Genomic DNA, 16,041 nt, shown 5'->3' on the forward strand with positions numbered 1-16,041 from the left:
CTGATTTTTAAATCATTTTATGTATGATACTGTACATTCCACCTATCCATTGTATTCATTATTCTGCTGTTAGGTTTTAAAGTTAGAATCTTCTGAGACTGGTTGTTATTATTTGTTCAACATAAAACCATTAAATATCTTAAGTATTTCTTTTACAAGGCTGCTTGCTCGAATACTTATTTCATGCATAATAAGAAAAAGAAAACATTTTTACAAAATTACCATTTTCTCTTGTTATCACCAGGTTCTTAGGTCTGGGTGAACTGATACTGTTATCAGTTCTCCATATACCCCTTACCTCATTGTGACTCCATGCTGACCCTAAACATTTTTCCATTTGATTTCTGCCAGATAGGAAGATTAAAAAAAGAGGCTGTTTACATGAAACCTCTGTCATGTGTAATTGTTCAAAAGCCTTCATGGACCTGTTCATCCCTTCTATTGCAAAGCTAGCTGCTAGAGTACAACCCCATCATTCCAGGACTACCAAAACTTGTGTGTGTGTGGTGGGGGGGGGGGGGGGTTGTCATCACTGCTACTGCTGACATTGTTTACAGATTTCTTCATTTATTGATTTATTGCTATAAATACAGAAAAGAATTCCCAGAATATATTTCATTGTAATATAATCAATAATGCTGTATTAACAATAATTACTATGAATAGGAATCACATAAAAAAGTGCAATGCAGCTGGGGAAAACTTTATTAAAATGCACCCATGTCTGACAGATGGAGAAGGTTATTTTAAGTGATTAATTTATATATTAATGTATACAAAGGGAAAGGTCAATAGGTGGGTGGAATATATCGAAGAGTTATGGAAGAAATGAATTAGAAAATGGTGTTATAGAGGAAGAAGAGGGTCGAAGATTATGAAAGTGGAGAAACAATACTGAGATCTGAATTTAAGAGAGCATTATAAGATTTGAATGGCAGAAAGGCTCCTGATATTGATGGAATACCTACAAAATTACTGTGCAGTGCAGGTGAGGAAGCAATAGATAGATTATACAAACTGTTGTGTAATATTTATAAAAAAGGGGAAATTCCATCGGACTTCAAAAAGAGTGTTATAGTCATGATACCAAAGAAAGCAGGAGCAGATAAATGTGAAGAATACAGATTCTTAATGAGTCATTCATCAAAAATCATAACTAGAATTCTATACAGAAAAATTGAGAGGAAAGTGGAAGAAATGTTAGGAGAAAACCAATTTTGTTTCAGGAAAAGTATAGGGACAAGGGAAGCAATTTTAGCACTCAGATTAATAGTAGAAGGAAGATTAAAGAAAAATAAACCAACATACTTAGCATTTATAAACATAGTAAAAGCATTCGATAATGTAGACTGAAACAAATGTTCAGCATTTAAAAAAAATTAGGGTTCAAATACAGATATAGAAGAATGATTGCTAACATTTACAGGAACCAAACAGCAACAGTAATAATTGAAGAACATAAGAAAGAAGCCATAATAAAGAACGGAGTCCGGCAAGGATGTTCCCTACCCCCGTTACTTTTTAATCTTTACATAGAACTAGCAGTTAATGATGTTAAAAAAAATTTAGATCCAGAGTAATGGTACAAGGTGAAAAGATAAAGAGGCTACAATTTGCTGATGATATAATAATTCTAGCTGAGAATAAAAAATGTTTAGAAGAAACAATGAACGCCATGGATGAAGTCCTACTCAAGAACTACTGCATGAAAATAAACAAGAACAAAACAAAATTAATGAAATGTAGTAGAAATAATCTAGATGGACCACTGAATATAAAAATAGCAAGAGAAAAGATTACGGAGGTAGAAGAATTTTGTTATTTGGGAAGTAGAATTACTAGAAAGTGGACGAAGCAGGAGCAATATAAAATGCCAAATAGCACAGGCAAAACGAGTCTTCAGTAAGAAATATAATTTGTTTACATCAAAAATTAATTTAAACTTCAGGAAAAGATTTTTGAAAGTATATGTTTAGAGCGTAGCTTTATATGGAAGTGAAACTTGGATGATCGGAGTACCTGAGAAGAAAAGATTAGAAGCTTTTGAAATGTGGTGCTATAGGAGAATGTTAAAAATCAGATGGGTGGATAAAGTGACAAATGAAGAGGTATTGCGGCAAATAGATGAAGAAAAAAGCATTTGGAAAAATACAGTTAAAAGAAAAGACAGACTTACATGCCACATATTAAGGCATCCTGGAATAGTCGTTTTAATATTGGAGGAACAGGTAGAAGGTAAAAATTGTGCAGGCAGGTAACATTTGGAATATGTAAAACAAATTGTTAGGGATGTAGGATGTAGGGAGTATACCGGAATGAAACAACTTGCACTAGATAGGAAATCTTGGAGAGCTGCATCAAACCAGTCAAATGACTGAAGACAAAAAAAAATATAAATATATATTATTTTTCTTATACCTAAATTTTTTTGATAAACCTTTTTTAAATAATTACTACAAGATATATTTAGTAGCTGAAAAATATTGCTGTGAATGAATGTGTTTTATATGAGACTAGATTTTATCAAAGTTCAACTTCATATTACTTATTCAATTTGTATTATTATGAAAATGAATACAGCAACAAAATATGTAGTTCTAGTTTAATTCTTTATTTTAGATTATTTTTTAATTTTATGCATTTTTTTTTTTAGGCTGTAGCAATTCCACATATATTAATATTGCAGATAGCTGGAGCAATGCATTTTGCAAATAAGGAAGCAATTCGACAAAAAATATTTAAAAGAGTAAGTGAAAAGGTTAAAACTGCTGAAAATACTGAGGTAATAATCTTATAGAATACACTTTATACAGTCTTAAATGACAAATTGTATAAAAAATTTAGTGGCTACTTCATAAAAAAGCTGTTTGAAACAGTAGTAGAAAAAAGTAGTTAATTCATACTCATGTTTTAAATATAATGCATTAAGAACTGTACATAATACACACAGTGAAAGTACAAGAAGATTTAATAGGTCAAATAATTGTCGTAGTGAATTTTATATTATCCAATCAGCATTCTGAAACATCATTTTGAACTCATTTTTTATTTTTAGAAGTTATATACCATGTTATACTTGATAAATAAAATTTTTATTAAAATGTATCCTAGCAGCAAAGTTGATAAATGAATTAAAAATTTATTTTTGTTATATTGGATTATCATGTATATCTCTTATCAGAGTGATTTTTTGCAGCTTGGTTTGTCACATTTGTTTATCAATGTAATCACTAAAGTTTTGAACTTTTGAGCCAATAAAGTTTCCTACACTGATCGGAGACAGTGTATATAATGCACTGTTTCCTGTAGAAACAAGTTACTACAGGTATATTTTAAATAAAAAATATTTGATTTTTCTCTTTATGCTCATTATCTGTCCTATTTTTCTTATGGCTATAATGCATATAAGATCTGAGATACAAGTGGCATTGATACATTTTGCTTTCTCTGAGAGTAATGATGATCATTTTTAATGTCGTGAAATGAGTGAAGTTGACATTTGTAGAGCTACAAACAATTATATTCAAAACAATAAAGAACTATGCTAAACAGTTGTTGAAATAGATTTGAAGAACATGTATTAGACAATTTATGCTTCAAGAAACCATTTACAAAACTTTTTACTTAAAATCTAAATTTAGATGTCAGTTTCAACTTTTAAACAATCATTGTCAGTAAATACTGCAGACAAAGTTTAATAGTTTGGAAATAAATTAATAAAGTGATGTTGACATGATGATTGGCGATTGCTGATTATGAATAAATGAGAAAAAATATCTATTGATGATTATTTCATCATAAGAATGTTTAGATGTTAAGTAAAAAATTTTATATACAGTTTTAGAAGTATACATCTTGTCTTCTGAATGAATTATATTCACCTCTATTGAAGAAGAAAACTGGAAACAATTCCACTACATATTACCTTTCATAAGCCCAGGGCAGTATGCACATTATTCTTTGGAGTAACTGCGGCATCTTTAGGAGTGACTTATTTATACACAAAATTAGAGTCATGCATCCCACAGTTACCAGTTTTAAAAGGTTTAGTTATAGCATTTGCATTTTGAAATATATACTGTTGAAAGAAGAGCATTTTTTTTACAGTATATATTTAAGGATGTTATTGCAAAATAAAAATATTAAAATGTGTATTGTTTACTTTTTGATTTTTAATCTTGCTTTCATATTTAGAAAGATATGTATAATTTTTATTTTTTATACTAGATAATAAAAAAATACGTACAATACCATATGCTTTGAAAGCGTATAGATTTATTACATTCTTGCAAAATCCCTGTAAATGTCACTCGTTGTAAAACAGAGTATAATATTTATTATTCTAACTATATAGACTTATGAAAAAACAATATTTAGTTTAGAATTCTATCCAGAAATGTTTACTTACTTAAGGAAAACTAGGCATTTTGGAAAACATGATCTTTAGGAATCAGTCTACATTTTACATAAGCGATAAGGTGAACACTCATATTACAGTTTTTTTTATAGCAAAAACTACATGAATCTCTAAAGGATATACACAACAGTGAATGTGTTTTGCGACTAGGTAAATTAAAGTTGGAAAGCATATTATTCATCATTAAGAATACCATTGACAGTATCGTGTATTCGGTCATACTTGAACATTTTCTCATTTCATAGTTATGTGAAGGAAGCTTTCACTTTGAAAAAGATGATGAACAACTTGGAATTTCCCAGGTAGGTATATCAGTCAAGCAGAGGCAACTTTATGGCCACCTTGTTCAAAGATTCGATGTCCCTTGATTTTTTTACATCATTTTATTAGATCCCTTAAAAAATACACTCATCTATTTTTAATCAGTTTATAATGTTTGCTTAAATTTAAAAATAAAGTTTTAGTTTATAGACTTAATTTATTTTACAATTGTGAATCTTTTACTTTCTTCTTTTTTATTTCAGAAGAATTCTGAACATGAACTGAGAAGTCTGATATTGGATTTAACTACAGTTTTTTACATCGATCCATCATCTGTAAAATCAGTTATCACAATGTATAATGACTTAAAATCACGAAACATAAAACTATGTTTAGTCGGTTGTTCAGGTAATTACCTAAACTGTAGTTTTTTCACGTTTGTTTCACATGTTGAAAACAAATAACTAGTTAACAAATTAATTAATGTCATTCTTTTTCTTAATGTGCTTAATAAAATATATTTTTCTCTTTGACCCTTATAATTAATTTAATCATTCTGCTTCCATTACCCTTGATTTCTTCTTTATATAGATATCATGGAAATCAGGTCCAGTAACCCCTTGGGTGGACCCGGATTCCAATAAGGTACTGCTTGTAGACTATTTAAACATTCACAAACTTATGAGGGGGTCTCTTATATTTAATCATTCACAAAAGTGTGAGGAGATCTCTTATATTTTCTAAATATGCCAGTATATTTTCTAAATTAGCTTAAAACTGTGTTTCAGACTACGGTCTTTATACACGGTAAACTAGAATATATTTCTTTGAAAAAATCATTATACTTCCAATCCCTGGGGGCACAGATTTCATAGTGTAGAATGAGGTCTTTTTTATTTTTATTTTAAGAACAAAAGATGATCATGATCTAATATTTTTAACTTTTATAAAATAAAAATTTGTTTATACAGTTTCGTTTGACATCATTGTAGTTTGAATATATAAAAGTCATGTGAGAATATTAAATGCGAGTGCTTTTTTAAATGCCCTAAATAGGCATATATTTTTTAATGATTTTTTTTTAGGTAACTTTTGGCAAACTGTTAGAATTTTTCACTGCATACAAGAAGAAACCTGGTCATCAAAACATTATTATAGTAATAACTGATATCGCTATACTTAGGAAGGCTACTAAATGGGTGCGCTTAAGAAAAGCAAGTCTATCCATCTATTTAACTTTGCATCTCTTAGCTCAGATTTTAGTATTTCCATAATAAAAATGCTAGTAAAACTGAAAAGGTTATCCTTCATTTTTTTCTAAAACCGACAACACAGACTTACTAGTTTTGCAGATTAATGACTGTAAGATTAGTTTAGGGGAAATAGATATCTGAATTTGCCCATTAGTTAACCTCAGTAGTACTGTCCTTTTTTCAACTTCTGGATAAGAGATTTCCTCATAAGTTTGTAAATGCTTAAATAGTCTACAAGCATTACCTTATTGGAATCCAGGTCTATCCAAGGAGTTAGTGAACCTGATTTTCATGATACCTGTATAAAGAAGAAGAAATCAAGGGTAATGAAAGCAAAATGATAGAGGGAGAAGACAATCCTACCAAAGACAATTTATGAGTCATCAGAGAAAACTGGATAGTTTACTGATTTTTATTATCTACTTAACATTCAGGAAGATAATCTAACCAGAACTCAGGATTATCAGGAAGACATTTTAATAATATATCTTCACCAGTTCTTAATCGATTAAAAGTAGTAAACTAATATCCACGAGACCAAGCATGGCCAACCCAAATTGCACCACAGACCTCATTGACAACCTAAAATTTTCCAAGGGCTGCACAAAAATAAGAAAAATTGCAATTTTTTACAATATTTTTTCAAAATCTGGTTTTATAATGAATTTTGCACTTACTGATTTTTATTTTTGTAAGTAATTAATTTAAATGTAGAGGTGCACTGAAAGTGTTTTATCAGTATAAGTGTCAAAAAACCAATACTACAACCAGATATGAAAAGAAAACTCATTGAACCAGTTCCAAAATGTATTTGTATGGTAATAAACGTAAAATAAAAATAGTTTTAACAATCAAAATTATTAGTTGTCACAAAACCAAACAATATCTCAAATTTGATTTAAAATTAAAAACTGATATTAATTAGTTTTTAATTCTATTTCAGTGTGCTATTCCTTTCAGTGTGATATTTGCATTTCTTTTTGCTCACTTAATTTTTCTAAATCTTTTTCAATAGTTGAACACCGTAACTGGTTTTCCAGATTTACATCAGTTATTGATATTATTTTTGTTTTTTTGTTATATTTCATATTAGAAAAACTTGTAGATCCAAAGACAAACAGTTTTTTGAGCAAAACATGTGATGTTATGAAACTTTTTTGCTGTTATGTATTTACTATAAAATTCTATTTTTGGAATCGCGAAGTATATATTTTTTAGTTCAGTGTTGCATTGTAGGTCAGTTAATTTGATTTGTAAGTTTACTGAAACAGCGCAACATCAACAGCAAATGGAGAGCTGAACATCTCAAATGTTTTCTCATACTTTACCAGTTCTGTAAAGCAACAATTAAAGGCTATTCTTAGTCTTTAATTATCGGAGGAAATAAGTTTTCTTATTTCATCAACAAATTTTGAAAAATTATTATGCCATTCTTTTAACGATGGAAAAATGTATACATTATTATTTTGAAGTTAGATCTCGAACAATAATTTCATTTGGATTACTTTAATCAAACTGCAAGCATCAGTAATTAGACTATTCTGACCCTGAAATTCCATATTTAATTGATGCAATTTTTACCAAAAAATAGTCTCGCAACCACTTTGCATTTTTTAATTCAGGAACAGGCATATTTTCCTTGATCATAGATAATATTTGAGCACATAAATTTTATTGACGTATCAAAACAGTGTATCACATATATATCACTGGTGTTGTTAATATTTACATCCAACTGATTGGCAATCACTTTAAAATTTTATCTTTTCCAGTCATCATCTTCATTTTTTAACAGAATAACTTGCTTTGACAATGTTGAATGATTGTTAAAACAATGAACTTGACATACTTTGCTGGTCTTTTAATTGAGATTGAGAAGAGCAGAAGCTTATATTTTGTCACATCCACATCAAATTTCAAATTTCAAATTTTTACTGTTTTGTTTCATGATGTCTTTTAAAACTGAATTACCGTATTTATTCGATTACTCCCCGCACTTTTTTTCTTAGAATTGGAGAGAATAAATAAGGGTGTGGGGCTTACTTGAAATTTAGTTTTTATCCAGGATAATTTATGTAAAGTAAACGTTTTCTTAGAAGTACCTAAATTCAATCACATAAATATAGTTACATTAGGCTTTCGTTTATCAATACCAGATGCCACTTATACAGATTACATCCTTAATTATTAACATCCTGTTCATATATTATCAATAGGAACGAAGTTACAATATTTTTATAAAACTGATTCATTCTGTATAGGCTGCATCCGATTCTAATGACAATACAGTTACAGTATCAGTTATCCATCGTCATCTTGTCTATTCACCATAGTCATTGTACTGTTTGTATATGTGAATGGTTGTGTGCATTTTATCTGTTTAGTTTATCTTGTAAAGATTAATACGGTGATTTATTTTAATTACGGCATTTAAATGAGAACTAAAGGACAGCGTCTACGATCTTTTACGGTAAATGAAAAACTGCGCGTTATAGAAGAGGCTGAAAAAATTGGAAATCGGGCAGCAGGAAGAAAATTTGACGTAGATGAAAGCTGCATTCGAGACTGGCGTAAGAAGAAATAACTTCTGGTGAAAAGCACTGGTAATAAAAGGGCTTTACATGGCTTAAACCAAAATACACAGACATAGAAAAAAAAATGTATGACTTTATTATGGAAAAAAGGAAATGCAGTTATGCTGTCACAACAGAAATGTGTCAATCATATGCTCGTGAAATCGCTAAATCATTTAATAAAGTTGATTTTAAATCAAGATGTGGATTGATAACACGATTTTTTGCAAGAAATGATTTGTCAATAAGACGAAAGACAACCATTTCTCAACGACTTCCAGACGCTTATGAACAAAAAATTTTACATTTTCACAAATACATAATAAATCTTAGAAAAGATAAAGGCTATTTGCCTTCTCAAATAGGAAACACGATCAAACCCCCGTATATTTTGAAATGCCATTTGACAAAACCGTAAACAAAAAAGGTGAAAAAAGTGTTACGATTCGCACTGGTGGTAATGAAAAACAAAGGTGTAGTGTTATGCTTTGCATTACTTCTGATGGATCAAAATTACCTCCGTACATTGTTTTTAAAAGAAAAACTCTTCCTACCGTACAGGTAAATGGAGTTATTACCAGAGCACAGGAATCAGGTTGGATGGACGAAACCTTAATTTTAGATCGGATCAGGTGTGTATGGCAAAAGCGATCAGGATATTTACTTAATAAAAAAAATACCAGTATGCTAGTAATGGAGAGTTATCGGGGGCATAAGACTGATAAAGTGAAAGGCATTTTAAAAAAAGGTATGACAGACCAAGTAATAACTCCAGGCGAATTGACATCTGTATTGCAACCACTAGCTGTCTGCATTAATGAACCGTTCAAATCTGCATTAAAATAACTGTACAGTAAATGGATGGCTGATGAAAATTTCTTTCTCACGACTACAGGAAGAATCAAATGCCCGGATTTTAACCAGATTTGTGTTTGGATAAAAGATGTTTGGGAAGGTATTTCCATGGAATTAGTAAGGAAAAGTTTTAAAAAATGCGGAGTATCTAATGAATATAATGGTAGTGAAGATGATCACTTTGGCAGAGCGATGTGGAGACTACCGGTAACTCTTCTACAGACATTGACAGTGATTAATTAAAAATAAAATCCCGTATTAAAAGGTGTATTGAAATGATCCTTTTCAACATACTTTCTTTTCGTTTTACTGGCCTATTGATTCTGAACTAAACTAGTACTTATGGTAATTAATTATTAATGTAATATTAATATTGTAATCTAAATGAATGAATTAAATGCTTTACTTTCTGAATATTTTTGTATTTACGTATTTTTGTATCATATCTGTTGCACTTTAAAGTACTGGTATATACTCTTAAACACTACTACTATAAATCACTACACATCAGCAGAAATAGGAGAATAATGAAAAATGAGTCTTATAACCTGTCAGACCCCATTGAAATTGAATATTTACAAAAATGACATATGGCATTGCAAGCGAACTGCAAGTTCTCAGTGATCATTGTTATGTGTGAGAAATATAAACCAGCAAAATCAATGTAATTACAATGAACAGTATTTCTTTAATTACTTTAATGCAATTTAAAATACAGTCTGATATACCTAATACTTAAGAAAAACATAATATGTTGTATATTACCGTGGGCCATGGATTGGCCAGTCCTGCACTAGACTGAAGATCTTTGGTTCATAAAGGGTTGTCTATTCAAAAATGTTTTACTGTACTCATGCATATACCCATATATATATATATACACCCAAGTGCATGTGTGTGCATTAATTTTTAATATTTCACATAAACTTGATGTACATTTGCATTTATTAATGATGGATGTAATTTTATTTCAGGTAAAGTACATCAGGTGTTAAAGAAGTGTGATTTCTTTAAAGCTTTTCCTGAATCACAACTTTATCCAACCATCCATGATGCTATACTTCTTTCAAAAGCTTCTAATACAAATAAATAAGGTTTTGTAAAATTAGAAAAAAAGTAGTAAATCAGTAGTTCATGTTTGCAATTATATTTTATTATTAGTAAATTTTTGTAGATATAATTTATTTTTATTCTACTTGTAATTTAATATTTTTGTTACCAAATATCATCCAGGATTTTTGTTAAAAACAGTATTTAAATTGTTACATGTTATATTATTATTTTCTTAATTTATTATTTCATTAAAATATGGAAGTACTTATCAGTCATTATGAAAATTGTTTATAATAGAATTACTGGCTGTGTTTACAAAGTTATTTACTAATAATCAATTGTTCACTAAAAATTAGGAAGATGTTCACAAAAGGCAAAATGTTTACAAATTTGAATATAATGTAAAAAATTACCATTGGAAATCAATGTATACGTTGATTGGTCACGTCGTGATTGGTTACGTCATGTATACGTTTATTGGTTCAAAATCAAAAGAATACAGCATTAAGAGATGTAAAGGAATAATAGGAAAGACTAAAGACTGAATATTTTAGATATCACAGTTTAGTTTTTACACTTTAATATATTAAATTAAAATGAAAAAAAATGTTTACTGTACTGAATCTTTGTGTTTGGAACTTACCTCAATACAGTATACATTTTTTTCTGTTTTATATATATATATATATATATGCCTCTAAGTAAGATCATTTGCAATATGATTATCACTTCTCTTAGACATGAATAATTTATTCCTCTATAATTCTAGATATGTCAGTGAAATAAATTGCATATTAACATGATAAGAAACCCTGATTGTTATACTAAATATCAACAAGTTTTTTGCTCGTGTTTTTAATGAACAGAACCCTCCATAATAACTAAGTAATTAATATGGACCACATGGATTTTTCTAACCCACTTTTTATGTTAAAAAAAAGAAGCTATTATTTATTGAAACATATTATGAAATTCTTTAGGGATGAAATACCTCCATAAAATCATTAAGTTTTAGAATGTTATGCCTGAGAAATCATATAAACTATTATGTCAAATTTGTATTTTTAAAAATAATTATCTATGATTTATCTAAAAAGAAATTGGCTTATCACAGACCATTTTATCTATATTTTTTTAAAACCAGCACATTGTTTAACCTTTATTTAATTTATAAACCGATCTGCTGAGAAGTTTTAAAAAAAATATTTCATCAAATTTAGTTTTTCTAATAATTCTGACATGTTTATAAAACTTTGTAAGTTTTAACTTTCAAAAATTTTTTGATAGTTTTTTTAAAGTTCTTTATGGTTCTAAATGATTGCTTGGACTGATAATAAATTTCAATACTATACTATTCATAATCTATTATCATTAAGCACTTTTTAAAATTCTGCTTTCACAATCTATTATTCTATTTTACATATTTTTACTTAATATCACTAATCTGCTTTATATTTCTGCATGTAAGTAAATTTATAAAATTATTTATTATTATTTATACATTTTATAAACGTAGTGATGGAAGTTTTCCATTCTGTTTGTAGGTTATGTAATTAAAAAATGAACAGTATATTCAGGGCCACTCTTCCCATATATTTTTTTAATAAACTTTTTCCCTATTTATTAAAAGAAATTATCCTGTAAGCTCTTATTTTTTAACCCATCTGTTTACCCTGTTTATGTTAGGAGATCATTACATCTTATATCTTTTAATACTAATAGAAACTCTTGCTGTTGCTAAAAAGAAATCATTTATACATGCATCACTTTTAATGAACATATTCTGTTTATTGTGTTCGTCAGTTCATCGATAAAAAGATTAACTTACTCAAAGCATTTCTAGACATTCTTTAATTGTTCCTTTTCGTATAAAATTATCCGTACTTAATAGTTTTTTAAGATAAATATATAATTAACAGACCTCGTTGTCAAATTGTTCCTTTATTCAGCAAATTAAATTTATCTTTTACGAAAAGTATATTAGAATCAGAAGAAAACAGACTGATTAAAGGAAAATATTTTGTTATAAATAAATTAAAAAACTAAAATAAATGAATTTACTTCCAAAAACGTAATGAACTTTTTAGCTGGTAAATTTCACCAGCTAATGAATAGTGCTTTATTGCAAATTATAAATACATTATTATTGCAGTATTAGTTGTGTACAATAATATTAGTTAGTTAATAATATTAGTTGTGTTAGTACAAAGTTGTGCTTTGTCACCTGCTATAGAATCAGCAGATGACAAACTTATTATGGTTAAAGATAAAAAGGATATTTTGGATATGACTGAAAGTATGATAGCAGAATATAAGAATTGGGGATAGGAAGTTAATAAGTAAGACACAGTAACACAGTAATGAATGTTGGGTAAAAAGGAAGAGATTTGAAAACATCATCAGGGAGTTTGACATTATATGAATTTAAACATTTGGAAATAAATATGACAATCAATGGGAGGGATGAAGTGGATGTTATGAATAAAGTTAAAAGCGGTGAAGTATAATTATAAGAGAGTTATTCAGCTGTATAGAACCAGATTTCTAAGATGAATAATTTTCTTATTTTTGAAAGTCAGATTAAGCAAACTGATAGCAACAGAAATGACGTACCAGTAGAGATGCTGCTGGATGACATTGCTGTCATCCAGCATATACTGTATTAAACTATAGTATATTTATGCACAGCAGCCAATCCATTTTTATTTAGTTTACCATGAATTAACAACATGTTCATCAATTCTCCAAATGAAAACAAATGTGTAGTATCACCCACTGTGAATGACTGACCGAACAATAACAGCACAAACACCACTCAAATGAACATTCAAATGCTAGACGCTAAACTTAATTGTTGATCAGGTGTTATTGCCAACCTATGAAAAAAAATTGTTAATATGTTTTAGAAGGATATCTTTCAAATGTATTTTTTAATGTTTGTATGTAAATTGTTCTGTTTAAAATCGTATCACTTTTCCAATCCAGTTTGTGTGTTTTGTTTCTAATTAAATTTGAACTTCTCAAATTTACGTTTAATTTTAATAAATATTATTTACATAAATTTTCTCAGAATTAAATTCTCTACAAAGTTAAGTTGAAATTTTTATTTGTTTAATGGTAAATTAACAAAGTTATTTTATTCCGAACCTAAAAAGGTGTATTTTCTGACAAAACCTTTCTGTGTTTTCTCCTGTTTTTCTTAAAACCTAAGTGAGATACAGGTCTGGAAACCACTTTTATCAGTTTCATAGATAAAAACTGTAAGAAAGCATCAATTTTACTCTTGACTTGTACCCCAAGAATTTTAGTACAGTTTAATTTCACAGAGGGAGCAGAAAGTAGGGCTAAATTTTTTGCAAGTTGAAACTCCCTGACGAACCTTTTTCTGACATATATTTATATTTTTTCTCTTATTACAATTATAATTATTTTTGGCTATAGAATCATCTCCTGAGAGATTGATGTGCAATTTGTAATCACCTGTGTGTGTGTGTATATATATATATATATATAAAAATATAGAAAGAGACATTTACCAGTAATTGATTTAGTTTAATCAGTTAACTAGTGAATAGTTTAATTGATTAAGAATATAGTTTTTACTTTTAATGCATAATATATATAACTGTAATGAGTAATTATTAGTCCTTAAATAATATTAATGACAGTAATAATTAAGGACTTAATGTGTAAGTCCTTAATATATGGATGTCTAGTTAATTATACAAGATTTTTTTCTTATTATATTTTATAAAAATAAGAAAAAATAAAATGTAAATATTATCGTGATGCAACTGAAAACTTAAACAGGTGGCTGGTTCCATATTTGCTCTTCTAAAGTTGCTGTGGCAACACATAATCTAGAGAATGATTATAATGTAAGTATTTATTCAGAATGCCTTGTATCTGAAAATAGTTGAAATATCAGGAATTATCAGGGAATTAAAAAATCTCTTAATACGAGGATCATTCAATAATTAAATAGACAAACATTTTTATTGAAGGAAACGGTTAATGCAGGCAATTTAATCTTTTGTAAGTGTTAGTTGGCAACCTTGAAAAAATTGTTAGTCAGATGTTCGATTAATATTTATGTAAACATAACCTCTAAAGTCGTAGTTATGATGCCGTGTCCGCTCAAAGAAAGTACTTTTGAAGAACAGCGTTCTGTGATTCAATTTTTACTTTCGGAAAGTGTACAACCATCAGAAATATTCTCTCAGATGAACAAACAATATGGCAGTAGTTGCCTGAATCGTGCAAGATTTACACATGGGTGGAAATGTTTTAAAAGTGGCCGCAAAAGCGTGATTGACGAGCACCGCTTTGGGTATCTAGTAGTAGTGTAATACCTCGGCGGTAGATTCTCGTATTGATTTACTTATCCAAGAAGACCAACCACTTGAAGTGAACAAATTGCTGAAAAATGTTGAGTAAATGTTGGCACAACTCATTCCGTAATAAACTGAACTACTATAAGACTTATGCAAGGTGGATTCCCAGAGATCTTATCATTCATCACAAGCCGAGAGATTTCACATTTTCACTAAACTCAAAAATCATTTCAGTAACGAAGATGACACATTTTTGGACAAGATTTTACCTGTAATGATACTTGGATACATTATTTTGAGCCAGAGTCCAAGCATCAAAGCATGTAGTGGAAACACCCTGAATCACCTGTTTGTAACAAATTCAGAACGTAACCTTCGGCTGGTAAGGTCATGTTAAATCATCTTTTGAAGTGCCAATGGTCTGATTTTGTATGATTATTTGGAGGAGCAACACACTACCAACAGCCTGTACTACTCAGTCACAATTGAAGCCTACATTGAAGAGGAACTGTCTGGTATGGCAAAGGAAAGGCATGCTTCTTCTTCAAGGCAATGCTTGACCTCATACGGCACAACTGACGTTGGAAACTATTGGCAAAATGGGTTGGGAGCACTTACCTCATCTTCCTTACAGCTCCTTTGACCTGACCTTGCCCCTTCAAACGTTTATTTGTTTGATCCGATGAATCAGATGAATCGATGAATCAGCTTTGTGTGGCATCAAGTTCAACGACAATGAAGAGGTAAAGAAAAAATTACAAAACTGGCTTTGAGATCAAGGTAACGAATTCTTCGCTGAGGGGATAAGAAGACTCATAAAAAGATGGGACAAATGCAGAGAACTTGGTGGGGATTATGTGGAAAAGTAGACAAAAAATTGTATTTATTTAATAAGGCATTTTTGCTGTACAGCTATTTGTCTGTTTAATTATTAAATGACCCATCTACTTGGATTCTGTTAGTACTTAAACTTTTGTTGTTTTTATTTTTATTTTAATAAATACATAATTTCTTTAGTAATACAAATTTTCTTTTAATAACCTTTTACTTATATGTTTTTAATATTTTTTTAAACTGAATTTATTCAGATAAAGTGTCTAGCCATCGTTCTTTATGTTAATCAATTTAGATCACAGATGACCATCATTGTTAATAATTTTCTACAGACAACTATTAGGGTTAATCAAGATTACAGTGCAATTAATGTTGGTAGATCCAGATTTTAAAACCATTTGGGACATTTGTTTTTCAGTACAGGAGTTCCTTATGAGATGTATTATTCAAAGACATAGTAC

The 16,041-nt window shown here is 29.3% G+C and overlaps 1 protein-coding gene across 7 annotated transcripts in view; it reads left to right on the plus strand.

Annotated features, from left to right (window-relative positions):
* The window catches only part of LOC142323067 (solute carrier family 26 member 6-like), a 169,606-nt gene extending 153,834 nt beyond the window's left edge, over positions 1–15,772 (plus strand). For 5 of the 7 annotated variants that reach the window (XM_075362207.1, XM_075362213.1, XM_075362214.1 and 2 more), the window contains 3 exons: positions 2,654–2,782; positions 4,942–5,086; positions 10,334–15,772. In XM_075362207.1, coding sequence (XP_075218322.1) covers positions 2,654–2,782; positions 4,942–5,086; positions 10,334–10,452 — 393 coding nt within the window. In that variant the 3' untranslated portion in view covers positions 10,453–15,772. The remainder of the gene's footprint in view (positions 1–2,653; positions 2,783–4,941; positions 5,087–10,333) is intronic. The other 2 variants (XM_075362208.1, XM_075362211.1) reach the window with 2 other exon arrangements.
* The last annotated feature ends 269 nt before the right edge of the window (positions 15,773–16,041 follow it).

This window comes from Lycorma delicatula, chromosome 4 (genome assembly GCF_047948215.1).
Source record: "Lycorma delicatula isolate Av1 chromosome 4, ASM4794821v1, whole genome shotgun sequence".
NCBI classification, from domain to species: Eukaryota; Metazoa; Arthropoda; class Insecta; order Hemiptera; family Fulgoridae; genus Lycorma; species Lycorma delicatula.